At 51.5% G+C, this 26,055-nt stretch overlaps 12 protein-coding genes across 12 annotated transcripts; 5 read left to right on the top strand and 7 right to left on the bottom strand.

Annotated features, from left to right (window-relative positions):
- Nucleotides 1–1,982: 1,982 nt before the first annotated feature.
- Nucleotides 1,983–2,967, bottom strand: M436DRAFT_18036 (PAP2-domain-containing protein; the record flags this gene model as incomplete). Its single annotated transcript, XM_013567180.1, has 5 exons — nucleotides 1,983–2,124; nucleotides 2,176–2,335; nucleotides 2,394–2,570; nucleotides 2,631–2,878; nucleotides 2,930–2,967. Coding segments are annotated over 5 exons (765 nt in total), but the record flags the coding sequence as incomplete, so codon positions are not given.
- Nucleotides 2,968–4,348: 1,381 nt separating this feature from the next.
- Nucleotides 4,349–5,167, bottom strand: M436DRAFT_86344 (uncharacterized protein; the record flags this gene model as incomplete). The annotated part of the gene is made up of 3 exons (XM_013567223.1): nucleotides 4,349–4,822; nucleotides 4,875–5,013; nucleotides 5,067–5,167. 3 exons carry the CDS (start codon nucleotides 5,165–5,167, stop codon nucleotides 4,349–4,351), a joined length of 714 nt encoding a protein of 237 aa, XP_013422677.1.
- Nucleotides 5,168–5,633: 466 nt separating this feature from the next.
- On the bottom strand, nucleotides 5,634–5,822 carry M436DRAFT_58344 (uncharacterized protein; the record flags this gene model as incomplete). The annotated part of the gene is made up of 1 exon (XM_013567200.1): nucleotides 5,634–5,822. One exon carries the CDS (start codon nucleotides 5,820–5,822, stop codon nucleotides 5,634–5,636), a length of 189 nt encoding a protein of 62 aa, XP_013422654.1.
- A 704-nt stretch (nucleotides 5,823–6,526) lies between these two features.
- Nucleotides 6,527–7,209, bottom strand: M436DRAFT_76863 (CS-domain-containing protein; the record flags this gene model as incomplete). The annotated part of the gene is made up of 3 exons (XM_013567222.1): nucleotides 6,527–6,585; nucleotides 6,641–6,932; nucleotides 6,985–7,209. The coding sequence occupies 3 exons, from the start codon at nucleotides 7,207–7,209 to the stop codon at nucleotides 6,527–6,529; spliced, it is 576 nt and encodes a 191-aa protein (XP_013422676.1).
- A 371-nt stretch (nucleotides 7,210–7,580) lies between these two features.
- M436DRAFT_76862 (Isocitrate/isopropylmalate dehydrogenase) lies at nucleotides 7,581–8,706 on the top strand (the record flags this gene model as incomplete). Its single annotated transcript, XM_013567221.1, has 2 exons — nucleotides 7,581–7,605; nucleotides 7,655–8,706. 2 exons carry the CDS (start codon nucleotides 7,581–7,583, stop codon nucleotides 8,704–8,706), a joined length of 1,077 nt encoding a protein of 358 aa, XP_013422675.1.
- A 263-nt stretch (nucleotides 8,707–8,969) lies between these two features.
- On the top strand, nucleotides 8,970–10,014 carry M436DRAFT_76861 (DUF1769-domain-containing protein; the record flags this gene model as incomplete). The annotated part of the gene is made up of 3 exons (XM_013567220.1): nucleotides 8,970–9,639; nucleotides 9,692–9,776; nucleotides 9,861–10,014. The coding sequence occupies 3 exons, from the start codon at nucleotides 8,970–8,972 to the stop codon at nucleotides 10,012–10,014; spliced, it is 909 nt and encodes a 302-aa protein (XP_013422674.1).
- Nucleotides 10,015–10,666: 652 nt separating this feature from the next.
- Nucleotides 10,667–13,864, top strand: M436DRAFT_68084 (uncharacterized protein; the record flags this gene model as incomplete). The annotated part of the gene is made up of 1 exon (XM_013567212.1): nucleotides 10,667–13,864. The coding sequence occupies one exon, from the start codon at nucleotides 10,667–10,669 to the stop codon at nucleotides 13,862–13,864; it is 3,198 nt and encodes a 1,065-aa protein (XP_013422666.1).
- A 721-nt stretch (nucleotides 13,865–14,585) lies between these two features.
- Nucleotides 14,586–16,334, bottom strand: M436DRAFT_76859 (amidase; the record flags this gene model as incomplete). The annotated part of the gene is made up of 3 exons (XM_013567219.1): nucleotides 14,586–15,593; nucleotides 15,644–15,909; nucleotides 15,962–16,334. The coding sequence occupies 3 exons, from the start codon at nucleotides 16,332–16,334 to the stop codon at nucleotides 14,586–14,588; spliced, it is 1,647 nt and encodes a 548-aa protein (XP_013422673.1).
- A 915-nt stretch (nucleotides 16,335–17,249) lies between these two features.
- M436DRAFT_58403 (ANTH-domain-containing protein) lies at nucleotides 17,250–19,328 on the bottom strand (the record flags this gene model as incomplete). The annotated part of the gene is made up of 6 exons (XM_013567210.1): nucleotides 17,250–17,774; nucleotides 17,874–18,505; nucleotides 18,562–18,673; nucleotides 18,720–18,907; nucleotides 18,967–19,207; nucleotides 19,281–19,328. 6 exons carry the CDS (start codon nucleotides 19,326–19,328, stop codon nucleotides 17,250–17,252), a joined length of 1,746 nt encoding a protein of 581 aa, XP_013422664.1.
- Nucleotides 19,329–20,356: 1,028 nt separating this feature from the next.
- Nucleotides 20,357–22,362, top strand: M436DRAFT_86336 (aspartyl-tRNA synthetase; the record flags this gene model as incomplete). Its single annotated transcript, XM_013567218.1, has 2 exons — nucleotides 20,357–20,414; nucleotides 20,516–22,362. The coding sequence occupies 2 exons, from the start codon at nucleotides 20,357–20,359 to the stop codon at nucleotides 22,360–22,362; spliced, it is 1,905 nt and encodes a 634-aa protein (XP_013422672.1).
- Nucleotides 22,363–22,426: 64 nt separating this feature from the next.
- On the bottom strand, nucleotides 22,427–22,869 carry M436DRAFT_58365 (RmlC-like cupin; the record flags this gene model as incomplete). Its single annotated transcript, XM_013567202.1, has 2 exons — nucleotides 22,427–22,743; nucleotides 22,800–22,869. 2 exons carry the CDS (start codon nucleotides 22,867–22,869, stop codon nucleotides 22,427–22,429), a joined length of 387 nt encoding a protein of 128 aa, XP_013422656.1.
- Nucleotides 22,870–23,509: 640 nt separating this feature from the next.
- On the top strand, nucleotides 23,510–25,339 carry M436DRAFT_86334 (acyl-CoA dehydrogenase; the record flags this gene model as incomplete). Its single annotated transcript, XM_013567217.1, has 4 exons — nucleotides 23,510–23,611; nucleotides 23,665–24,000; nucleotides 24,050–24,810; nucleotides 24,865–25,339. The coding sequence occupies 4 exons, from the start codon at nucleotides 23,510–23,512 to the stop codon at nucleotides 25,337–25,339; spliced, it is 1,674 nt and encodes a 557-aa protein (XP_013422671.1).
- Nucleotides 25,340–26,055: the final 716 nt, after the last annotated feature.

The following is a 26,055-nucleotide window of genomic DNA, read 5'->3' as shown; positions in this document are numbered from 1 at the left end:
TTGTGCGTGCAAGACGTGTGCGGCTTCGAAGGTTGTCGTAGTCGATGGATTTGGATTGCACAGCCCCTGCACCTTGGATCGTCGCTTTCACAGCAGGCGAATTATTAGGTATCGACGGTCCGCACGATTGCTGATTATGTTTTCGGAAGGTGCGGATTGCAGCGCTTCAAGGGAACGGGTGTCTGGAAGGAGCGACGATGGTTTGCACGAAGGCAGGTGCGAGAGAGTCGAGCAGATTATGGTCAGCGTCTGTCTGCCCGGCCACGCAATGCACCGGCGACACGACGCGCATTGCATGGCCAAAGCGTCGATGAAAGGCTGACGACGCCTTCCGCTTTTGCGATTCACTTCCATCCAATCCCCGTCCGCGTCTACCTTTTGCGTATCTCTTTCAGCAAAGAAGTCCACTCTCCAGCTATCTGATCCACCATCTAGTCACCGACTATCTGATCGTCGTCTTCTTCTTCTCCCTCAGGCAGAGGAGCGCACACTCGTCGTCGTTCTCCTGGTTCCAGAACTCGCGGCGTGCCAATCTGCGCTTACATCGCCCTCCACGTTGCGTGGCGTTCGGATACACCGCTGCCAAGCTCTCAAAGCAAACTACGCTTTTTGCTGTGTGAACCAGAAGGCTGACGCTCTTTAAAACACTTGACTGTCTATACTGTCAAATGTTCAAAACACATCCATACTCGCCCGCGTGATTTCATATAGTTTCAACAGCTCGTATTTTGACGCTCTTACGATCCATTGTTCTTGCTACCTTTTTGTCTCTTCAACCACCATCTTCTTCTACCAACTAATCCTGCAGCAGAGACACGCATGTCTAGCTTTGCCAACCGTTTGTTCTGTTGCTTGAAGTGACCCTGCCTAGAAGGAGGCTGACGTGCGTCGTGTAAACACTTTTTTGCCCATCCGCCCGCTTTTTGCCTATTGCGGCTCTAGCCCCCTTTCCTCGAAGCCTGACTCGCAACCCTTTTTTTCCCTGAGCCTCTTTCTCTCCACACATCCTTTTCTCGACTTGGGGGTTGGGTGCTTCTCTTCGCTGCTGCTTTGCTGTGTGTGTGTGATTTCGTTTGATCGTCCACGACTCCACGCACACATTTGCTTTGCTGATCAGATGTGGGGACGCGTGCCCCTCTATCATCATTGATCCTATCTGCAAAGGAAAAGCAGCTGCAAATCAGCGCAATGTGATTGTCAGTCCTTGAGAATCGATACTCCTTTTATCGTCGACTTATCCCGCCATCGCACGATTTGACGACATACTTTTGCGGGTACATGTTGGCTCTGCTTGCTTCTTTGCAGGAGGCCGTGTTCATACTTCTGAAAGGAACCCATGCTGACGTGTGCTTTCCATCAAGTGACTCGTAACGCAGACCCATGTCGGGGAGGACTTGTCCCAATCTAGACATGACAGAGGGAGCTTTGTCGCGCCCATGTAAATGCTCATATGACTTGTTGCTTCTTGGTGTTCGAACTATCAATTCTTTGCATTGCGCATGCGAATAGACTGGGGTACGTTGATAAGGTATGCGCGTTGCACTTGTCCCCGTTTTTGACCAGCCCTACTGTACGCCCCTTGCCATGCCTGACCTGATCAAACTCTCAACTCGTGATGTGTATAGCCGCGTTGCCAAACACCGCTGAAGCTTTTAAACTTGATCTGATGTCGTGCCCATGTGCGTACGAGGCAGGTACGCCGTCGACCCTCCCATGGCCGCGCCTGGTGGATATCTAGGTTGCTGCTGCAACTCAAATTCATCTTCTTCAGCCGAAGACACGTCCCAATCGTCGCGCCGTCTGTCGGCCGCCGTACCAGTCAAACCTCCCGACGGAAACGGTGCTGCGTGCGTCGCCAGCATTGCTTGGCTGTCCGAGCCTGCATTTCTCGAGTGCTGCATTTGTCTTCTTTGCGATGGTGCTCCTTGTGTGTCCGTTGCTTGTCTGCCGTACGGCTCGTATGCCGTCGACATTGCTGCTGGCGGTGGTGCCGTTTCCTGTCCCCAGGTCCTGATGGGGTATGCGCGGCCTTTGCGCCAGGTCTCACTGACGGGAGGGAAATATTGACGATAGGATAGCCAAGCACATGCTATGCCAAGCAGACTACCAGTTATCACATCGAAGCTGGAATACGTGTCAATATTGAGCTGCCAAGTATAGCACTGCCTCACTTACGGGTGATGCCTCGCGTCCATGATTCTGCTAGCTGCAATCAAAGCGGCGCCTAGAGATGGGATGATGACAACAAAGATTTTCCATACTTCACCTCTGGAGTCCCAGATGTGGAGCTTGGCTGCCAGGTACAGTGACAGGTAGAAGAGTCCAGCAAATGAGCCTATGAAAGACATGTCAGTTCGTCCCTGTACTTTCATCAGTCCTCCCGAGTCACTCACTGCTCGAGTGTCCTGAAGGGAAGCTTCTGAAGCCATCTCTGAGGATGCTCATGTCCGTTTGTGTACATATCGTCGAGTTCGAGAGACCATATGGAGAAGGATCCACTGAACCAGCCATCGGCTGACACCTATCGATAAGATCGGGACGTGGCTTGCCGACGGTGTTCTTGAGTGCACCTTCGTCATGTATGAGCTGATCGATTCTGCATAATACGATACCCCGTCGGACGGGCTTACCTGTAATGACGAAAGCGGTGCCTTCTGACAAGGCCAGGCCCAAGATGCCGCAATTGAGTTCCCATAGTCTGTCTACAAGTCTGTAGCGACCTATTCTTCTGCCTGTGCCTTCGCTATCCGTGGGCTGTGAGTGTCCGAAGAGACCGTCGATGACCAGTGTCCAGAAGCAGATGATGGCGGCGGGACACATGACCACAATAACATAGCATACGCCCGCCGGCACTCGTTCGTGCACTGCATACGGGTATCTGTTCTGGTGTTAGTCCGGGCCTTCCTATAAGAATTGGAAATTTTGATACTGTAATGTGTAGTTTTGAAGTGCAAAGTGCTGTCGAAAGCCACTGTTGGACGTGATGTTAGCATCGAGCCGTTAGCTTCGCTTCGCGTGGGCTGGTCTTACTTGACTTTGTCGATGGCCAGGAACAGAATTGCGAGGATACTGTTTGTTCACTTAGATATGTCGAAAGACGTTATTCCATGGTGTTCTTACACAATAATCACATAGTCTAGGATATATCTGGCAGAAGTCAGCATTCCGACAAAACAAGGGCACGCGACCATGAACTGACGATATCACCACCTTCGGCGGTAGCGGTGTGCTCGAGAAAGGTAGCTTCAGGTTCAGATTCCGTAGAGCGTCCATGTTGATAGCAATATCATAAAATTGGTGTGTGCATCAAACGACAAACAGAGACAGGCAAGAAGAGGTGGTGGTGGTAAGCAATCTGACAAGGCGTTCGCGACCCCACACCGAGTCGGGTGGAGAATGGACGGAGGTATCGACGGTGGGAAAGAGCTGCTGTGTCGTGTGCCTTTGCAGTTAACAAGAAAATAGGGGAAAAAGGTAGAGGATCTGTGTGCATGCGCTCAGCCCTCCAGTGAACGCAACACCTCCTCAAACACTGAAGATGTGTGGTGTTTCGAAGTGGCTGAGCCTTGGTCCCAAGACACGCGCTTGGCTACGACTGCAGCTCCTTATGAAACAAACTTCAGGCGACTGCGATGAGTTGAGTCTCGAAAATAGTGCTCTATCTCAAATGATTTGTCTGTACGAATCGTTCCTGTTCTATAGTTCCAGTGAATTTCCCTTCTTGATCACATTTGACTCGTAGGGGGTGTCAACTTTCGTGGTGTTGTTGTCGGTCTCTTTGGTAAATCATTGTTTCGATTATTTGCAGGATATCAGAGGACGTAGAAGCGTCGTACCACCCTGGTTAGTATACCCATATGTGCAGAAAACCACAAAGAATATTATGCGAGTATCTACAGATGCCGACAGCCTTTGGTGCTTTAGCAATATCGTCGTCGACCTTGAATTTGCTAGCTAAGCCTACGACCCTGACCTTCAAATGCTCGGGCCATGAACATCCGAGGAGCCGAGCTAACAACCTGTCCCAGCCATCTGATTAACGACATCATGATCAATGAAACCAGTTTTGAACTTGTAACACCTAGTGAACGTTGATACAGTAGAATTCTTATTGAGGTGGGTATATGCATAGTTGTTGAGCTTCAGCGAACCCCCTAATTTAACCTGCTCATGCAGACATTCATATCGAACCTCGATATCATTGATGCCTCTCTCCCGAGCGATATTCGATTGGAACCAATCAGAATGCCGGAAGGTTTCGACATTTCAGAGCTAAGCGCGTGTAGTATTCGGGTTTCCTGAGAGCAAGTGAGAGCCAGACCCGACAGCGACTTTGCCATCATCGTTCCTAGAATGGAGGCGACTTTCCGTCGTATACCATCAGAAATCTGTCGAGCATCTCGACAGCAAAGCGTCCTAAGAATGTGGCTTTGAACATCGATCCTTCCTCGAGCTTCTTCTTGAGTGTCCCGCGCTCCTTGTTGTCTAGATACGGAATGTTCGCACATAATTCCTCGAAAGCTGTGTCTGGGAAGGGTGTATCCGCGTATCTGGAAGAGTCTGGACCGCATAGAGCCGCCACACCCGCAATATGTTCATTGGAGAATGGTTCCCCCTCTAGAATACCGGAGAAAAGATTCTGGTACACGCGGACTTCATCTTCGCGACCGTATCGTTTCGCCAGCAGGTACATCTCGGCGAAGAATACTAGCGAACGTCCAGGATCAGAAGTGCGAGAATAGGGCGAGAGCAAGTACATATTTTCTAGGAAGACTTCTGTAGCAGCAATGTCGTGCTCAATGCCGAGGTTGATCTCCGAGACCTGCCTCGAGTAAGCCTAACAGCTCATGAGAATGCGTGATGGGTTTACTGACCGTGGGCGAGCCCCCGAGTACCTCCTGGAAGTAGGACGAGTGAGTTGCAAGGATAATCTTGTGACCCAATATCTTCTTGCCTGAAAAGATGATAGTGATATCGGAGAGTCTCTGGTCGTTGAAGAAGTTGATCATGTATCTTGTTACCATCAGTCAGACAATCTGGAACACACTGAGAGAGATCTGACGTACCCGTCCGGTTGATACTGATACACAGACTTCATATTTGGGAAACCATCGGCCTCTTCAGCGGGATTACCGTTGGACGTGAGCACAAGGCCACCGAGTGCCATGCCAAAAGCGATCGCACTTCCGACATCGAACAATTCTCCTCTTCTGTACCTCTAGACAAACGTCCTGTCTTTTAGAAGTGCAATGGAATTCTTCTGGCATATCTCCATGACCCTGATCTTCATCGCGTTGTCGGCGGCCTGCAGAGAATCTGGTCCACACACCCTGGCAATGCAGTCTACCAAGGGATCGATAGATGTGCCGTTTGCACGGGAAGTACGCAGGTTGTCACCTGCCAAAGAGGAGAGCTCGTTGGTGGCCTCTCGGCGCAATCTTGGGATGTCATACTTGTCAGCTAGCTAGTAGATGTCGAGGAGACCATGCATCGTGACTGAAGAATCACGAGCGCGAAACCGACGGTGAAAGTGTAAATCGTCGTACAGAGATTTGATCGTGTCTGTGAGCAGCTCAGGATCGTCCTCGTCACCCAGATCAATGACAGGGCTCGACGCAACCTGTTAGTGTCAGTCAGGCATCATCTGTACCACTAGACCCGTTTACCTGAAAGTTGCTGAAGAAGGCGGTCGCAAAGTACCCGGATTGCTGTGCAAGGATGACTTTGTGTGCACGAATCTCATGTTGGCCAAACTTGATGGTGATGTCCGAGTATTGGGGATTGTCGAAGAATGAAGCCCTGACACTGCCTGCCGATGCCATGATGAAGTCTCCAGAGAGCAGAGGGTGCGGTTGGATGGGAGAATGAAGCGCTGGAGGTTGCGCGCAGAATGTATGAAGTTAGGATCGTTGGAGGAAGAGCGAAAAGGTAAAGCTGGAAGGCGCGAGATGAAAGTGATTGTGTTAATAATTCACTTTGTCGACGCGGAGACTTGCATCGAAAGTTCTGTAACAAATAGTGAAAGTCAACATAGGTCTCACGACTCTTTCACTCACTCGCTGTCCTTTGCAGATATCTGACTGTAACGCAAGCTGCCATGAACATGCGCAGTTTGCTCATTGAATATCAAACATTCACAAGGAGTCATAATATCTCGACTCTCTTCGTACCAGTCAGTAAGACGGAAAGGATTGTTCGATTAGATGGCTTCAATTCCGCCTGGATGTGGTCATAAGAGCGGGCGAGAGCTATAGACTCTAGCACATAAAGAGCATGTGTTGAAGTATGGAATTTATACAGCGTTCGTGACAATGAAACTCTTCCTGAGGTGAGAGAGACCGAGAAGGAGCCTGAATCCGAGACCATGTTCGAACACTATGGAATATAACCAAGGCGTTTCTGTGAGCGGCCAGGATGCTTTGCGTGAACGGACATTGATCGTTTCTCATTGATGTGTTCTTTTCCTGCTCTACGCTATGCATACAAAGCCAGTGGTATACGGGTCGCTTTAATGATATTGAGGATGTTATGGCGACATCTTGGCCTGAGAGAAGTCCATCTCGGGATGCTGAGCCATGAATTTTTCTGTCCGACATTAGCACGATGCCGTCTCATAGACTGTCGCATAGACTGTACACACCGAGCATCTCCTGCTTCTTCTGCTCATCAGAGCTGGGCAGACCCATCTCCTTCTGCTTCTGGTCGTACATCATCTTCTCGACCATGGATCTGGTGTTGCCGTCGAGGTCGCTGAGCTTGCTGTTCTCTGGGGCAATCTTGGAGGTGTCGATTTTGGGAGCGTCTTTGACGACGTGGGCCCACCACTCCATCTTGTTGACCTTGTCAAGGTGGACAGCGAGTTCCTTGCCTGAGGGAGTGGTTTCAAGGGTCCAGGTAGATTCGTCGACGTAGATGGGGTGAGGAAGATCGCCCTGGTTGTAGTTCTTAGCACATTGCAGGTAGAGAGAGTTGAACGAGACATACATCGATGATGGGATCCTGACCTTTGACAGCAACACGCAGGTGGTTCTTTGTAATCTTGATGTCAAAGTCGCGAGCCTTGAGGTTTCCAGGAACCTGAGCCGTCAAGTCTAGATCCTGGATGGTTTGCATCCACTTGTAGGGAAGCTTGGCCTGCTCTTCTGCCTCGCGGGCAGCAGTGACCTTGTCGGCGGCCTCACGTTCTGAGGGAGTGGGTGAGGACGACATTTTAATTGTTGATTGACCAGAATGGTTAACGAAGCTTGGTGCATGTTTTGCGACTGCCCCGCGTGCTCATCAACGCTCCGAGGTGCAAGCTTTGGCCGCATCACATCTGTCAAGGGAAAGAGCGACCGCATGCTGCTTGCCTGGAACTGTTCATTGTCAGGCAGGTGCCAAAGATCGAACTTCTGGGTTTCTAGTCTTGCTACATGTGTAGACGGATCTTCTATCACGGAGCCATTCACCTCAGATATCATGTCTCCGAGCATGCCCATGCCATGCCCCACCAGCTGGACGAACAACCCGACATCGGCCGAAATTCAACTTGGTCTCGCTCAAGTTCGCGATGACTCTCTTCTCCACACTCCTCAGCAACAATGGCATCCCGTACACTAAGAATTGGTCGGCTTTCACATTCCTAATCCAGTACTGCCTACTAACATATACACAGGTCTGATCCCTGGTGATGGCATTGGCCGCGAGGTCATTCCTGCCGGTCGTCGCATTCTCGAGGCCCTGCCCAAGTCTCTGGGCCTCAGCTTCTCCTTCGTCGACCTGGAAGCTGGCTTCGACACCTTCCAGAAGACTGGTGCTGCTCTGCCCGACAAGACCGTCGACACCTTGAAGCAGGAATGCGATGGTGCTCTCTTCGGTGCCGTGAGCTCGCCCACTACCCCTACCAAGGGCTACTCGTCTCCCATCGTCGCTCTCCGCAAGCGTCTCGACCTGTACGCCAACGTCCGTCCCGTCAAGAGCGTCAAGAACACCACCATGTTCCCCGACCCCATTGACCTTGTCATTGTCCGCGAGAACACCGAGGACCTGTACGTCAAGGAGGAGAAGACATACGACACTGAGAACGGCAAGGTCGCAGAGGCCATCAAGCGCATTTCCGAGCGTGCCTCGAGCCGTATCGCTACCATGGCCGGTGACATTGCTCTCCGTCGCCAGCGTGTGCGCGACTCGACTGGCGTGACCGGCAAGTCTGCCAATGTCACCATCACCCACAAGAGCAACGTTCTCTCGCAGACCGACGGTCTCTTCCGTTCGACTGCTCGCGAGGCTCTTGCCAAGTTCCAATCACAGGGCGTCACCGTTGATGAGCAGATCGTCGACAGCATGGTCTACAAGCTGTTCCGTCAACCCGAGACTTACGATGTCATTGTCGCTCCCAACCTTTACGGTGACATTCTTTCAGACGGCGCTGCTGCTCTTGTCGGCAGTCTGGGTCTTGTCCCCTCTGCCAACGTTGGTGAGGGCTTCGCCATTGGTGAGCCTTGCCACGGTTCTGCTCCTGATATTCAGGGCCAGAACATTGCCAACCCCATCGCTACTCTCCGCAGTGTCGCTCTCATGCTTGAGTTCCTCAACGAGGAGAAGGCTGCCGCTCTCATCTACAAGGCTGTTGATGCCAACCTTGAGGAGGGCAAGTACTTGAGCCCTGACATGGGTGGTCAGGCCAAGACCACCGAGGTTGTTGAGGACATCCTCAGAAGAATGTAAAAAGAATAATGCTTGTATAGATGTTTAGATACCAAAAAGCAATGGGACACGGAACGACATGATCAAATCACGTACATATTGAATCTACCGTCATGAAAGTGTGTTGTGCCGCTCGAGACATTCACATGCGCAAAAACGTCAGATGCGCGATCTGGGGAAAATTCTGATACGTCATGTCAGTATTTCGTTTGGACAAAGAGATATGCGTCGTCTTCCCTCGTGCTCCTCTCCCAAGCACACCTTACACAACAAGCATCTTCAACATGGCGGACAAGTACATGCTCAGAGTCACCGCTGGCTCAGACTATGACGAAGCGAACCAAAAGCTGGTTCACGTCAACACTGAACAACCACTCAGCATCTCCAGCTCCAAGCTCGATGCTTCCTTGACCGTTCGCGTCCAAAACTACCGCGGCGAACCCGTCAATTCTCCAGCATCATGCGCCTACTTCGAAACCGATCCCCACAAGTCGGATCTCTACAGCATTTCCTTCTCCTTCACGCCCAAGAAGAACATCAACGGTCATGATCTGGTCTTCGGAAACGACTTTGACCACCCGATCAAGGACAAGCTGCCTCCGGGCTTCGGACAAGCAATGAAGATTGCTCAGTGGTTTATCGATCCTGGACTTTACGGCGATGCATACGCCGACGAGCCATACCTTTATGGACCCTTCCTCAGTTCTATCAACACGCTGAGAGTTGGCGAAAAGAAAGAGCCCGCGGAGCTGAAGGGAAGCGACGACAAGCCTGTTATAGTATCTGAGGGTGCAGATGGCGATGGCGTCGAGGCTAGAAAGAAGGCCGGCTTGCCCGATGAGGCAAACGCTCGCAAGAAGCACTTCCTCAAGGAGCAGCACTTGAAGGACTTTACATTTGAGCAGGGCAGAAACTACAGCTGCGACTTCTTCAACCCATACCTGGATTTCAATGGCATGTTTAGAAGACGAAAGAACGAAGAATTGGCGTGCTAACAACCATGCAGACTTCGCACTCAAGCTTCCTGGATTCAGCTACATCCCCGGCATCACTATCCCCATCATCAGCTACTGGGATGGACAACCTCTGAGGTAAGCAGCCCATCTGCGAACTGAGTTATTTTCAGTGCAGATTATTCCAATTGTGGATCACGAGCAGAATCTGACTAACACAAGGTCTCACGCACTTAGATATGTCCTCAAAGACAGAAGCACAAACGAAGTCCTCTTCGTCATCATCTTCACCCTGCTACCCCGCCACAGTGAGGGGCAGAAGGAAGACGCGAAGAAAGGAGACAAGCCCAGCCAGAAGGATGGAGATCTAGATTGAAGACGATCAGGATAGATTAGATGAATACACGATACCCCCGAATATACAACGCACACTCTTCTCACATTTTCCAAGACACGACTTTCTGTTGTCTCGTGCATTTCGAGGTTGGCAGGTGACACATGTGTTCAGAAGAATGTTTTGTGCCATGTTTCCAAGTTTTGATCGCAGATGATCGTGTGTTACTTTCAGCCACCTGCACCTGCAGTCGCTGCCTAGGGTGGCTGGGAGTTTTATGCAGATCTCAGATCGCTGTTTAATTTGACAAGGCTTGAGACGGCGATATGGTCTCGAAGACTTGGTGGCTGCTGTGTTGCATGTGTTGTAGCAGCGTGTTGGACATGCAGATGGCTATAAGACTAGAACCAGCTCGTGATATAATAGTTAGAGTGGCAGATCCACGATTTGGAGCTTTTACTTTCAGTTGCTATCGAGACGATTTGGTAGAAGCTTGGACCCGTCCACACGTCACGTCATCGCGTGTCAAAAGCAAGCCGCGATTCATTTCGAGCGCCATCCACCAATTCTTACCTCGCATCGATTTGCCTACCACCAAGCCCTTTTGCTCAATTTTCTCATCTGTCAGCATTACCCTGTTGTTACTGTTGTTCTACATCATCCAGCCCTGTTATTTCCATACACAATCGACAAAATGCGTACTCGCAACCAAGAAAAGGTGCCGGGGTCGCAGTCATCATCGCAGCAGACGGCCAGCGCAGAGAAACGCATGAGCCGTAAGAGAAGAGCAAGCAGCTCTTCCGACGCGCCAATTCCTCAGAGCTCTCAGACCACCGTCTCGACTTCATCACAGATCAAGCGCAGAAAGAGACAAGACGCGTCTTACGATCATCCCGAAGATCTCACAGTCCTCGACGAGGAAGAGTCTGTCACACTCACCACCCCTGCTTCCTCAGCCCGCCATGTCCACTTCACCGAAGCGACGTCTCAAGGCCAGAAGGCCACTTCGACCCACCTGACTCCTCACATCCGCAAGACCATCACCACCGAGAGACGCCAAACCATCTCGCCTTCAAAGTTTGAAGCTCTTTCGACACCGCCACCCAAGTCGCGCCTGTCTCTACCTGCGAGCTTCGCTTCTTCACCTGCTGTCACTGCTCTTTTCCGCCCCCTGAGCCAGGTTTTGTCGGAGCGCGTTAAGAGCCGTCTTCGCCGCACCCGTTTGAGTGAAGAGATCAAGGAGCAAAGAGATGGTTCCGAGGCCCACCAAGAGTTGGTCCAATTGCGTCAAGAAATTGGAGAGATTGAGGATCTCATCCGCACCCGTCTGAACCAACTCGACGTCGAGAAGCAGCTTGGTGAAGATGCCGACGACCAAAAGATGGAGGACATGGAGGCCGAACTCGCCCAACTCGGTGAGGATCTCGCTGATAAGAAGGCTCAAGAGGCCGCTATCCCCGACCTGGACTCTATCGATGCTGTCGATGTCATCAACGAGGACATGATGGTCTTTGATAGCAGCCAGGGCATCTCATACCCCAATCTTCCTTCTTCCGGCACCGAAGTCCGTACCGTCACAAAGGTCACCGACGCTGTCGACATCTCCGATGCCCAGACCCAGATTGCTCTCCCTGATTCTACCCAGGAAGAAGAGCGCCGCGCATTCAAGGAGGCAATTCAGTACTGGACCGATGAAGCGTCCACTGCCAAGTCTACTCTTCAGATCCTGACTATCGAGTTGCAGTCTCTTGGTTTCCCAGGTGAGAATTCCGAGGCCATTATTGCCTCTATCCGCGAGACCTTCGCTTCTGTCCGTGAGCGTCTCGAGTCTGCCGTGCCCGGTGTCATTCCCAGCAACATCTCAGATGCCGATCTTGTTGAGCTCGTCATCCAACACCTCGAGACTCTTGCCAGCAAGGTTACCGAACAGGAAGTCTTCCTTGCCGACAACGACCAGCTGCGCCAGGAGCTCGCCAATGAGATCGACGGTCTTCTCGAGAGATTGAGTCAGGCCGAGATCCGCAAGCGTACCCTCGAGATCGGCTACAACGAGCTCGATGCCAACAGCCAGAGAGATGAGCAGTTGATCGACTCGCTCAGCAAGGAGTTGAACAAGATCGAAAAGAACCACGACATGGCGCAGACTCTCATCAGCGAGAAGAAGGCCCAGCTTGCTGAGCTTGACCGTGAGAACAGAGATCAGGATGCAACCATCGCAAAGCTTGGTGAGGCCCTCGAAGGCTACAGAGCTAACGAGGCCAACCTCCAAGCTCTCATCACTCGTATGGAGCAAGAGGCCAACCTCAAGATCTCCGACCTCACCAAGGCTAGTCAAGCTGCCGTGTCCGTACTTGAGGAGCAGCTTCGTATTGAGGGCACTAAGCGCCACACCGCTGAGGCTGATGCCGATGACAAGCAAAACATCATCACCACTCTGGAGCGCCGTGCCGAAGATGACGAAGCTAACATCGATAATCTCAAGCAACAGCTTGCCACTCTCCAAGGACTGCACCTCGCCGAGCAGCAAGCCAGAGAAGTTTCCGAGGCAGTCAACGACGAGAACACAACTCTCATCGCCGAGCTCGAAGTCAACATCGAGCAGGCTGAGACCGAATTGGCCCAGCTCAAGGCCGACCTGGACAATCTTCGTGCTCTCGAGGAGGCAGAGCGTCGCCAACGTGAAGCAGCCGAGGCTGAACTGGATGACCGCAACAACCTCGTTACCGAGCTGGAGCAAAAGCTTCTGGCATCCGGCAAGCAAGCCAACGAGCTGCGCCAAAAGTTGTTCGAGGTTCAGCAGCGTTCCAAGGAGACTGTTGCAGAGCTTCAAGCTCTCGCAGAGGAGCGCGAGACCAAGCATGCTGCTGACCAGGCTGCCTGGGAGTTGAAGTTTAGAGATCTCAACGATGCCGCCGTCTTCGCCAAGATCGAGACCAAGGCATTCCAGGAACAACTCGAGGCTGTTACCGCCGAAATGGGCCAGCAGCTGGAGGAGCGCGCTGTCACAATTAGAGATTGGGCAAAGAAGCTTGACCAGCTGACTGCAGAGCTCAAGGCAACCAAGAAGGAGTTGGACAATGCATTGATCTCGCTCGATCAGCTGCAGCAAGCATCTGAGGCTCGTATTGCCGAGCTCGTTGCTGATGTCGCAGATCTTACAGGCCTTGTTGCTCAGCACGAGGCTACCATCAAGGTCCTCAACGCAGAGGCCCAGACGACCGCCCAGACTCACGTCATCGCCATCACCGAGCGCGACGAAAAGATCGCCGACCTCAACCACGACATCTACACGGCCCAAAATCTCATCAATTCGCTCGAAGCCGAAAAAGCATCCCTCGAACGCCGCGTCGAAGCCGAAGCCGTCGCACTCCTCGAACTCCAAGCTGAGCGCGACGACCAAATCGCCGACCTCAAAATCAACATTCTTAACAAGCAATCTGAGATTGAGAACCTCGGCCGTAAAGCCCAGGAGGTGGACCGTAGCTGGGAAAACGTGATGAACGAACGCAACACTGAAATCGAAGAGTTGCGCGAAGTCGGCTCCGAGAACACCATCACCATCGCTCGCCTCACCAAACTCAACGCAGCACTCAAGGAGAAGTTCAGACTCTACGTCAGAGACTCTACCGCTACTGTGCAGGCCATGCAAGAGGATATGGAACAAGCTGTCCTCAGCGCGGGTGCCAAAGGCGGCGAGTTGAGAGAGGTGGGCCGTCGTGTTCTCGAGGAAGTCGAGGCTATGGACACTGTCACTGAAATGGTCACTGTTGCCTCTTCGTCCTCTGCGGCAAACCCTCGTCTCGCAAAGATCACAAAGCAGGCTCGTCGTAACCGTCGTGCTTATGACTCTGGTATCGGCGTTGATGATGAATCGCTGTTGCTTGAAGAGTAGATTTCTGCTTGGAGTGTTCAAGGAGAGGAGAGTCAAGGAAAGAACGGGAAGGGATGAATGGACATGCAAGGAAGGAAGGAAGGAAGGAAGGAAGGGATGGCATGGAAACGAACGAATGCCCTCATTGGGTTCTCACGATTGCACACACACACACACTTCACACACTTTGGATTCAAATTGTTTTTCTGCTTCTGTCAACACACAACATTGCGAGTCTTTTTTGGGGGGTTTGTTCTTTTTCTTTTTGAAGGGATAATGATGGAAAGTCTTGGATGCTTGACATTCCTGCTTCAATGTTGATTAAATGCCAAAAAACAAACAAAATATTTTTATGAATTGTCAAGTGCAGACTCTTTCTCCATTCTTTTCATGTTCTTGCGGTCACAAAACCAACAGCGGTATTCGATTTGCAAAATCGGCGAATGGAAGAAAAAATAAAGACACCAAGACATATCTATCCTGAGAGATGACAATGGGAGGAAAGGAAAGGGAATTGAAGGAAGAGTTGGTGTTCTCGATCTCGATATAGGATAAGTCAGAAGGGAGCAATTTGTGTAGGCAGAAGAAGGGCAATATCTGTGTAAGCAGAAGATAAATGTCCAAAACAGAAAGATAAAAAAATTATTCAGAAAATCTACTAACTATCCATTCCATTCCTGACTCCCCGATCAAAGACACCACAAAAAACCCCCCCCAAAGCAAAGCCCCAGCCCCCCTGTCTTTATTTGACAAAATCCGCCAACTCAATGTTAGGGATGATATAAGGCTGCACGTCATCCCTGTGCATGGTCCTCTGCTCATAAGCATACGCCAACCCAATCAACTCGGCCTCGCTGAATTTTTCTCCCATGAAACTGAGTCCAAAGGGTACTTTGGGGCCAGTCTCCACCAGTGTCTTTCTAGCGTTATACGTGACGTTCCAATCGGCGGGGTAGAAGCCCATGGGTACGGTGACGACAGGACTTCCCACCAGTGCAGGGATACCGGGAGAGAGTTGGGTGGGCAGCAAGACAGCAGAGACATTGTTGCGGGACAGAGCGCCGAGGATACCGCCTTCGCCGCCGTAATACAGGTTTGCGGCGTAGGCGGCTGCGAAGCGAGCGTCGCTGTTGTTCCAGCCTTGGTTGAAGAGTGCATCGTCCCACACCGCAGTGTCGCGATCGGGCCAATCCTCTTGCTCGAATGCGTGAGTGAAGTTTCTGACTTCGGCGAGGTCGGTGACGTTGTTGGGGTTGTAGCTCAACTCGGAGAGGTACGTGTGTAGGTTTGTGATGAAATCGGCGTTGAGGACTAGGGTTTCGTTGTTGTCTTTGACGTATTCGGGGAAGGCGGTGAAGTTTGCGTCGACGATGGTTGCGCCTGCTCGCTTGATGATGGCGATGGATTCGAGGAAGGCGGTCATTACTGGTGAGTCGATGGGGCCGTAGATGTCGATGACGTTCCATGCTACACCGATGCGCTTGCCTGCTAGAGCCGAGTAGTCACAGGCAGCTACATAGTCAGGGAGGCTACCATTGTTGGGGATGGCGGAGGTGTAGTTGTCATTGGGGTCTACACCGGCAATGGCTTGGAGGAGGTAGGCTGCATCCTTGACGCTTCTTGCCATAGGACCAACGGTATCTTGATGCTCGGAGATGGGGATGACAAGATATCTGCTGGTAAGACCAACCGTAGGCTTGATACCGACAAGGTTGTTGACGTCTGAGGGAGAAAGGATGGAACCAGATGTCTAGCATGAGTCAGTATCTGCAACAATATGCTGCAGGACTTACAACTTACCTCAGAGCCAAGAGCAGAGAGAGCCAAACCAAGCGAAGAAGAAACACCCGAGCCACTGGAAGAACCACTAGGGTCTTGATGAGGGTAGTAAGCAGCTTCAGTCTGTCCACCATATGCTGACCAGCCGTTGGTGCTGTTGTTCGAGCGATAGTTGGCCCACTGAGAGAGATTGGTCTTGCCGAGAATAATGGCACCAGCTTTTCTCAGCTTAGCAGCTAGAGTGGAATCATGAGGGACCTTTGCGCCGAGCAGAGCGAAAGATCCAGCTGTGATATCGAGTCAGACACTATCTCTCTTCGTGTGATATTTAGTACTCACCAGTGTTGTTCATCAAATCAGCAGTAGCAATGTTGTTCTTGATGAGAATGGGCAAGCCATGAAGAGGTCCCAGAATAGTACCGTTTGCTCGCATAGCATCCAATTCAGCAGCAATTGCCAAAGCATCAGGGTTGAGCTCAGTGACCATGTGAAGAGTGCTGTTGACTTCGATGATTCTGGCCGAGTAGGCCTTGACCAGATCCACACTGGTGAAACGACCAGCCTCTAGACCTGTGGCAAGGTCTTCAGTGGTGACATTGATGAGCGAGGGGAAATCTCCAAGTCCGGTTGAAGTATTGTTGTATGGGGTCACCAAGCCAGCAACAGCGCCGACCAGGACAACACCAACAGACAGCGAGCTGAGGAAACGCATGGTTCGAGGTATGCGTAAGTCAACCAGATAAGTCAATGACAGACAAACAGTGAGAGACAGTATCAGGAACGAAAGCAGATACACTCCCGACCCTTGAGTAATATCGTGATAGCAGAACGACTCAAAAGTCAGCAGCAGTGCCTCATATTTGTAGCTAGCCACCCCAGGTATACTCAACACTGCACACTTAGATAATGTCGATAACGTAAATCCCCATTCTTCTTCCGTGCCGCTGCAAGATTGCAAGACCCCGATATCTTGCATGGATGTCTCCCCAAAGTGTCAATTGCATCTGCCGTGGTTGGGGTAGGTGTCGATATGCAAGACAGGGCTTTGTAGCCTTGGCTCCATGGCGGCATGAAGTTGATAAAGTCGATGGAGTCGGAAAAGCAGAGAAATCTGGAGGCGGACCACTAGGGTATTTTTCCCACCTTCCCGAAAAGTGTCGATATCTGCAGATCGCTGCTCACATCTCAGGAACGACATGCCGTCTGCCGTCTCAAAATCTGGAGATGGGATAGCCACGCCAACCTCTTCTAGGCAGGCACAGAGTATATCAATGCGACAAACTCGTTCCGACGCCGAGATCGGACACTGCTATACGCGCACGTTGATGGGCAGAGTCCTGTCCAAGAATATTTCATGTTTGTCATCCGAGGCTGAAAAATGAAGGTGGAAGAGACGACCGTAAATTGCATGAACTAGGTTCTAATCCAGTCAATCAAGTGTGCTTTCTCTGAATACAAGATGCCCAATGCTCGCCATATCAATGCTTCTCAAGTGGTTCTCCCTTGAAGACCTTTGGGCCCATTGCTCGATAAACGCCGCGCTAACGCAAAAGAAAGGCCCGTAAAATTAGAGTGGAATATAGCAGGTAGATTCGAAAAGGTGCAGAACTTGGTGCTGCACATCCACCTACTGTCCAGGTCGAGGGAAGACAGGGACAGTATCCAGTTGCTCCCAGCCTCCCATGCTTGCTTGTGGCGTATTCTGCCAGCCTTGACCAGTCTGTTGATTCACAAACATGGACTGTCTAAATGGATTCGTACTGCCAGTAGCTGCAGGGGTGAGGAACGATGCTGACTGACCGGTCGGCTGGGCTATTTGAGAAGCCTGCTTCGCGAAAGGGTTCGTTCCCGTGGGTTGCGCCTGCAGTGGCTGCTGCTGTTGGAAGCCTGTCTGCATAGGGTCCTGTTGAGGCACCTGTCTGGCAAAAGGATTACTGGTCTGACGCTGCTGAGGCTGAGCTGTCTGCTGTGGTTGCATGAAACCGTCCATCTGACCAGTGGGCATCATTGATTGGCGGAAAGGGTTAGTTGCTTGTGGCTGGACCTGTTGCGGTGGTGATTGCACTTGTGCGGGTTGCTGTTGCTGTTGCATGGCAAAGGGATCTTGTTGCTGTTGCTGCATGGAGAATGCATCTTGTTGCAAGAAGGATTGCTGTTGCTGTTGCTGTTGTTGAAGCGGCGGGCTTTGGAAAGGTTGCTGCCCAGCTGAGTGGAAGGGGTTCGAGGAGAAGCCGGTTTGTTGTGATTGTACCTGTTGCTGAGGCTGGGGACCATAACCACCAAACCCAGCGCCAGTGAACTGTGGTTGAAGCTGAGCAGTAGGCGGTGCCATGTATTGCGAGGCCTGAGGAGCACCGAATGGATTTGTCGATTGAGCTGCTTGGAAAGCAGGCTCGGCTCCAGGTTGAACATAGATCTGAGGGAAGGGCTGCCCTGTTTGCTGCGCATATTGCTGGGGAGGGTTCTGAGCCATGGGTTGTTGTTGATCTTCGATTGAGCCAAAGAAATCGATAAGATCAGGAGCTGGACCTTTAGCAGGCTTCGAAGCGGCGGGTGCTGGAGCGGTGGCCTTTTCTTGTTTTGGTGTAGCTTCGGCAAAGGTGACAGATCTCGAGGGCTTGACTGGTTTGCCAGACTTTGCTTGCTGTTCGGCGAGGTATTGGCGTCTGTTCGTCTCAAAGTCGTGGTCGTCGATGTATTCTTGCAGCGAGTTGGCCAGACTGGTAGGGGCGTGCTTAATCTTTGGGATCTCGAGCTTGGTGATGTGTTCGTATTGTCTGGCGATGCTGAGGTACTGGACGACTTGATCTGTCTGCTTTGCAAAGGCTTTGTAGATTCCAATGGCATGCTCGGCGTCTGTTTTGGAGAGTTCAAAGTAGTGGCCTGTGCGATGGCTTGTCAGAAGTCTGAAGCGGAGTTGAAACATATGGGAAACCGACTCAGTATATTCATGACGGCCTCGTTCATGGCAGTGAACAGGTCGAGCAGGTCTTTGGTGAGCAAGCGGAATGCCATTAGCGAAATGTCGTTCTCGGGCTCGTTCTCGAGAGGCTGTACTGGGTCAGTTTGTGTTTTCGGAGCACAGCAGGGTACCAACGTCGCATTTGATCAGGACTCTGATCTGGTCCTGAATTGCTTCCGTCTCTCGTAGTAGACCCTTCGCGATGGATAGTGTCTTCAGACGACCTGGATTGCGAATGTGGTCGACGTGAGTGTCGGCGAATGACTCTGCACGCTGGATGAGGTAGTTGGAGTATCGGCGGATATTCTGACCCTGTGTCTGGACTGTTCACGCGCGTCAGCGCTCACGTATGAGACGGTTGTGGACTGCGGACGAGGCGTACCGTCGGTATAGCTGTTGATGGCTAGGCGGTTCTTGGGCGCGGTGGCCAGGTATTTGAGGGTGGCATCGCGTTCTCCCTCCTTGATCATCAAATGGACAATGATCAGAGCCTTGAAGCAGATGGTCCAGGTCGTGTCGCGAAGACGCTCTTTCAGGGTGCGGAAGATCTCGGCGACTCCGGCCTCGCCGCCAGACGTGGCCAGGAGAATGTGTTCGACATATTTGGACTTGGGCGGCGCAAGCTACAATCGAGTCGCGAGGCCATCAGCAAACATGAACGGTGGGTAGGTGCAGTAGCGTAAGAGGACGCCGTACCTTGACCTTGGTGCCGCCTTTGACCGACTTCTCGACCGAGCTCGACATTGATGGCGCGTGCTGTCGAAGATGGATGATACGTGACGGCTGCTCAAGCTCTCTATTTCATGCTGTTCTCAAACGGCAGGCGCGCTCTCATAAGAATGCTTTCAACACTTGTAAGTTGCAATTGCCAACTCTGGGCGCGACTCGCTCATCTCGGATTCCGGATGCTCAAACGCGCTAACCCCGGCAGATGACGATGACCTCGAAATCTTGTTTGTGCATCTTTATTTATGCATAACCTCTGGCAGGACATTCAAGCTTGTCACAATCATGTTACGGTCACACCCCCACTAGTCAAGGATGTGCAACCTGTTGATGATGTTGCTCGTTCTTCGCTTGGTCGGTTGAAGGCAGTGGAATAGAAGTGTAGTTCCAGCAACTCCATGAGGTTGACACCAGCGTGCATTTCACTGACAACAGGACAAAAAAGAAAACAAATGGAGAGAAAGTGATACAAGACTATCTAACCATATACTATACATACCAGCATGAGCTGAAGGTACAGAGAACCTTCCAAGTAATTGAATCAGAGATGCCATCTTCGCGTCCGTTTGGTAACAAGGGTGTGTGCCGAACGCAGATCTCATGCCGCCGCAACAAAGTCATAGAACCACTTAAGCCTCCGGAAGAGGAGAGCGCTATGCCTTTGCTGCGGACGACTCGACTGATACACACTAGGCTTTCATCATCTGCGCGGTTTGTTAGTTGAGGGTTTCGGCGTGCCTGTAGCAAATGTGCACTCACTTTTTTTGAACTTGGAAGGTCATGAAAAGTTTCGAATCCATCGCGACGCGCGAAGAAGAAAACCATGCGCATGGCAAAACCCCGGCTGTCCCCCCGGCCTGAGCCGTCACTTCTTCATGACCCATCTCGACAATACATTCGAGTTCAATTGTCTCACCTGACACTTTCATTGTAGCTAACCGACTGGTGTCGTTGATATACACCCTGATGCTGCCTGGCAGTTTCGCGCATGCCGTATCCTGCGGACGTATATTACGAAATGCATCACTGAAACCTATTCACCGGTCATGGGTGATTCGACCATCAATATCCACACACAACGCGAGAACCTTCTCTTCCAACCAGGTACTTCGAGCCGATGGAACAGACAAGCTGTTGTCAGAATTCAAGGAGAATTGTAAGACAACAGAAACAGAATCTGGAACCAAGCTGATAATCTTCTGCAGTCCACTTCCCTTCAGCAACTTGCAAAGTCGAAGATGTAGTCACCAGAGAAGTTGGAGAAGAGATTGTACTACACGGGTATCTAGGCACTCAGCGACAAGCTGGTAGGAACCTGCTATTTGCTGAACTCCGGAGCACAACCCTGTCACATTCCATTCAACTGGTAGCCTCAAACAAGACCAGCTCAGAGGAGAGGAGTGTCTTCGAGAAGCTCAGCGGGTTGAATATCGAGACGCCGGTGGCTATCGAGGGTAAGATCAAGACTCGCAAAGCCAAGGCATCCTCGTCCAAGGTGGAAGAAGGAGCCGTGCAGCAAGTAACAGAGGTCGAAATTGAATTGGCCAAGGTATCGCCGCTCAACCACTTTCCCAAGGACATCATGGTCACCCAAGACTCGGTCTTTTCTGCAGAGCAGAGACATCTGCAACTACGAATGGAAAAGTCGCTCCGAGATGCTCTCGCTTTTAGGAGCAAAGCAGCCAGCATACTGCGCACAGAACTTTGCGAGGGCAAAGAATTTGTCGAGATCGAGACACCTTTGTTATTCAAGTCAACCCCAGAGGGCGCTCGCGAGTTCTTGGTACCCACCCGCACACCTGGTCTTGCATACGCCTTGCCTCAAAGCCCCCAGCAGTACAAGCAGATTCTGATGGCAAGTGGCATTCCACGCTATGTGCAATTTGCTAAGTGCTTTCGCGACGAAGACCTTCGTGCTGACAGACAGCCCGAATTTACACAAGTCGATCTGGAAATGTCTTTCGCAACTGGAGAGGATGTGATGAACACAGTAGAGTCTGTTGTGAAGACACTCTGGCAGAAGCTGCTTGGTATCTCTCACCAAGAGCCTTTTCCGCGACTTTCATACGAAGATGCCATGTCGAACTATGGCTCTGACAAGCCTGACGTTCGTCTGGGATCCAAGATTTCCCGCGTCGAGTACATGCTACCTGTGGACCTTATCCGCAAGATCGGTCCTCTGCATGATCCTATCGTTGAGATGCTGAAGATTCCTATCTCGGCAGACGCAAAAGAGACCCGTGGATTTGTGACTAAATTCATGGACTCGTCAGAAGCTAAGCCTTTCAACGAGAACCCAGAAGGCCAACCTGGCATCTTCATCTGTGATCCTCGCAAACCACTTTCGGGACTTTCGGTATTCGGCTTCGAAGCTGCAGAGACGATAGAGGAAACACTGGACCTCGAAGAAGGAGATTTAGTCGTCCTTCAAGCTCGCAAGAATGCACCTCATGCAGGTGGCTCAACACCACTTGGGAATTTGCGTCTGGCTTTACACAAGTTTGCTGTACAACACAACTATATGCCTGTTCCTCAAGGATTCGAGTTCCTCTGGATCACTGACTTCCCATTGTTCTCGCCTTCTGTGGCGAACGAGCCTGGACAGGGCGGTGCTGCGGGTTTCAGCTCTACCCATCATCCTTTCACCGCACCGAAGACAGCTGAAGATGTGGATCTACTACTTACCGACCCCGCTGCCGTCAAGGCCGAGCACTACGACTTGGTGGTCAACGGAGTCGAGCTTGGAGGCGGCAGTCGCAGAATTCACTCAGCAGCCATGCAGCAATTCGTTCTGCGTGAGGTCTTGAAGATGAGCGAGGAAAGACTCAAGGACTTTGATCATCTCATCGAGGTTTTAAGAGCAGGATGTCCGCCACATGCCGGTATGGCATTGGGGTTCGATAGACTCATCGCAGTCATGCTTGGAAAGGAAAGTGTCAGAGATGTGATTGCTTTCCCCAAAAGCGGACGCGGTGAAGATCTGCTCGTCAAGAGTCCAACACGCATGACTGAGGATCAACTCAAGACGTACCACTTGAAGCTTAGAGAATAAACATCACACTATACTCACCGTTGTAATCATATATGTACAGATAGTCAAATAGAGAGCGCTACATCTAACTCTCCCCCCAACCCTCAAGGTTAACAACTTCAGGCTCACCCCCACTCCTCACAATCACCCACTCGACCTCCTCATCTCCATCGTTGACTTCCTGATGTTCTTGGTACGCAGGGATCAAGGCAAAGTCTCCTTGCTTAAGCACCTGTCGCTTCTTGCCGCCTTCGCTGACTACAGCGCCTTGACCTCGCACGGCATAGACGATGGTGTCTTGAGCGCCGTGGTGGTGGACTGCAGAGGCAGAGTGGGGGTCGGCCAGCATGATGGAGCTGCAGATTGAAGCGAGCTTTGTTATGGCTGGCATACGGGTCATGCCTTGTAGAGATTCAGTTACAGTCAGGGTGCTGTTGAGTGGATTTCGTTGCACCTACCATCCGTTTGGCCGCTGGAAGAGGTCTGGATGTCGGCGGCTTTGACTACGTGGACTTGACCTGAAGACATGGTTGCTGATGTGAGATGTTCCTAGAGGAGATGGTGGAAGAGAGTTTCATACAAAGGACAAGGAGACTCATGCTTCTTGTTCGGGTGGGTTTGTTTGCTCCTTGACGTAATCACTTGCCTGTTCTAACGGATGCTACGGCAATTCTTGATTGTCTGGCCACAACTTTGGAGGTGTTTGCCCACAAGAGCATGCATTGGACTGACGTACTCACAATCAGCCAAGTCGATACCATTCATATAGTAATCTCACATACCCCCAGAGTCTTGTGCGACTGTCAAAGGTCCTCGGCCACGGACATGCGAACTTCGGATTGTGGAGATGACCAAAAGCTGGGGGAGGTGGGAAAAAAAGCATGTGAAAGTTACCTCGGTACCTCGGCAGAGCATAATGTCGGGCTTTTGATTCGCTCTCGTGTCCGTTTCTCTTGACCTTCACCAAGAACGCACCGTCTGCGGCCTCGTGACTTGTGGTATGTTGTTAGCGGGTTGACGGAAGACTTGAATCAAAGGTCAAAGGGCTGACATGTGAAGAAAAGAACACAGACATTACCCTTTGACTCCTTCGCACCCCTTGCTTCTACCCTCGACCTTTTCCTTCAAAGCCCCAGATTCACACGGGTACTCACATCCATCATACATCATGTCAGGCACATACTCTAAAGCCGACGTGCAATCGCACAACAAGGCAGACAACCTCTGGATCATCGTCGACGATGATGTCTACGACTTGACCAAGTTCCAGGTAAGCAGGACGTCCTCATAGCGCGCTCGACAATCGCTAACGATCTCGAATAGGAAGAGCACCCTGGTGGTAAGAAGATCCTCCAGCGAGTGGCTGGAAAGGATGCCAGCAAGCAGTTTTGGAAGTACCACAACGAGGGCATCCTGAAGAAGTACCAGAAGCAACTTCAAGTCGGCTCGCTGGACTCGAAGGCACAGGCCGCTCCCCCGACACCACCCGCCACACCTCCTCCAGCAGCAAAGAAGGAAAAGCAGGTCGTCAAGCCTGAGCCCGTGCCCGGTACTGTGGCTCCTCAGCCTGGCGCTGACGCCAAAGAGGTCGCCGTTTCGGAAGCTCTTGACCAGTTTGGTGACATGATCCCCGGTGGAGACCCCAACTGGTACCAATCTGTAAGTGATGCTGACTGCACAGCCTGAGTATACACTAACATACATCCAGTACCACTCGCCCTACTTCGACCAATCGCACGCCGACCTCCGCGCCGAAGTCCGAGAATGGATGGACAACGAAATCATCCCAAACATCACCGAGTGGGACGAAGGCAGAAAGGTTCCAGACTCGGTATACAAGGCCATGGGCGAAAAAGGATACCTCGCAGGTCTGATGGGTGTCCACTATCCCAAAGACCTCACCGACAAGCGCGTCAAGTCCGTCCCTGCAGAGAAATGGGATCTGTTCCACGAGATGATCATCACCGACGAGATCTCAAGGTCTGGCAGTGGTGGTTTCGTCTGGAATCTCATTGGTGGCTTCGGCATCGGCGCCCCTCCAGCTCTGAAGTACGGAAAGAAAGAGTTGGTCAAGAGAATCATGCCGGATATCCTGAGCGGAGACAAGAGAATCTGCTTGGCTATCACCGAGCCTGACGCTGGTTCTGATGTCGCCAACCTGACTTGCGAGGCTAAGCTGAGCGAGGACGGCAAGCACTACATTGTCAACGGTGAGAAGAAGTGGATCACCAACGGCATCTGGTCCGACTACTTCACCACTGCTGTTCGCACAGGAGGTGAGGGTATGAACGGTGTCAGTGTCCTTCTTATCGAGCGTAGCTTCGGTGGCGTTTCAACCAGAAAGATGGACTGCCAAGGTGTCTGGTCGAGTGGCACAACATATGTCACCTTCGAAGATGTCAAGGTACCGGTAGAGAACCTGATCGGCAAGGAGAACCAAGGTTTCAAGGTCCTGATGACAAACTTCAAGTAAGTTTCATAATCTGTCGACGAACACTAGATGAGTACTGACAGCAGCCACAGCCACGAACGTATCGGCATCATCATCCAGTGCCTGCGCTTCTCGCGCGTCTGTTACGAAGAGTCGATGAAGTACGCCCACAAGCGACGAACCTTTGGCAAGGAGCTCATCGAGCACCCCGTCATCCGTCTCAAGCTCGCCCACATGTTCCGCCAGATCGAAGCATCGTACTCGTGGATGGAAAACCTTATCTACCAATGCCAACAGATGAACGAGGTAGAGGCCATGCTGAAACTCGGCGGTGCCATTGCCGGTCTCAAGGCCCAAGCAACCACCACTTTTGAGTTCTGCGCTCGCGAGGCCAGTCAGATTTTCGGTGGTCTGAGTTACAGCCGCGGCGGTCAGGGCGCTAAGGTCGAACGCCTTTACAGAGATGTCAGGGCGTACGCGATCCCCGGTGGCAGTGAGGAGATTATGTTGGATCTGAGCATCCGCCAGTCTCTGAGGGTGCACAAGGCTTTGGGCATGAAGCTGTAAGAACGCTGCGAGTATGAGAGCACTGAGCAGGCTCATGAGGCCCGGGTCTCGGGTTTTTTCCTTCCCTAATCGCGGTTATTTGCCTTAGGGCTGATACAGCAGCAAACAAAGCAGCAACACCTTTGTATGGACCGAAATGAAAGCATCATTTGATCATCTACATGCGGCAGTGTGCCTACTCCAAATTGTCGGGTTCATCTGTGATCACTGTCTTCTTGTATACTGTCTACACGAAACAAACGAGCTCTTTTGGTACTCCAGAAGTGCTCTGCATGATTTAGCTGTGCACCAACTCAGCTCCGTTTGGACATGTGTAAATTTTGGCTAGGATCGTGTCTGATGCTTGACCTAAACGTGCTCTAGCAGAATCCCTGTGCTTTTGACTCTGCGCGTTCCTGCAATGGAGATAAGTACAGTCCCCTCTCGTTATAACGATCAGACCGATCTACCACTTCAATATCGTTATAACGTAATTATCGTTCAATCGAGAGCCCTTGGCATTGTATACGCTATACGAAGTAGGAGGTTGTCTGCGCTTGACGAAGGCTTCTATTCCTTCGATCTTGTAGTACTACCTCGTGCTTGCTCAGCTGCTCAATAACTGGCGCTGAAGCCTCGCTCTGCTGCTCCTCGTACAGTCGAAGGATGCTCAGAGCTTCGATAGCTGAGCGGATTGATATAGGTGGTAGCTCTTCAAGCTCCTCCTCTGATTCATG

The sequence above is a fragment of the Aureobasidium namibiae genome (genome assembly GCF_000721765.1).
Source record: "Aureobasidium namibiae CBS 147.97 unplaced genomic scaffold scaffold_28, whole genome shotgun sequence".
Classification (NCBI taxonomy): Eukaryota; Fungi; Ascomycota; class Dothideomycetes; order Dothideales; family Saccotheciaceae; genus Aureobasidium; species Aureobasidium namibiae.
The sequence above is the reverse complement of the archived record's forward strand: the minus strand, read 5'-3'. Positions and strand labels throughout refer to the sequence as shown.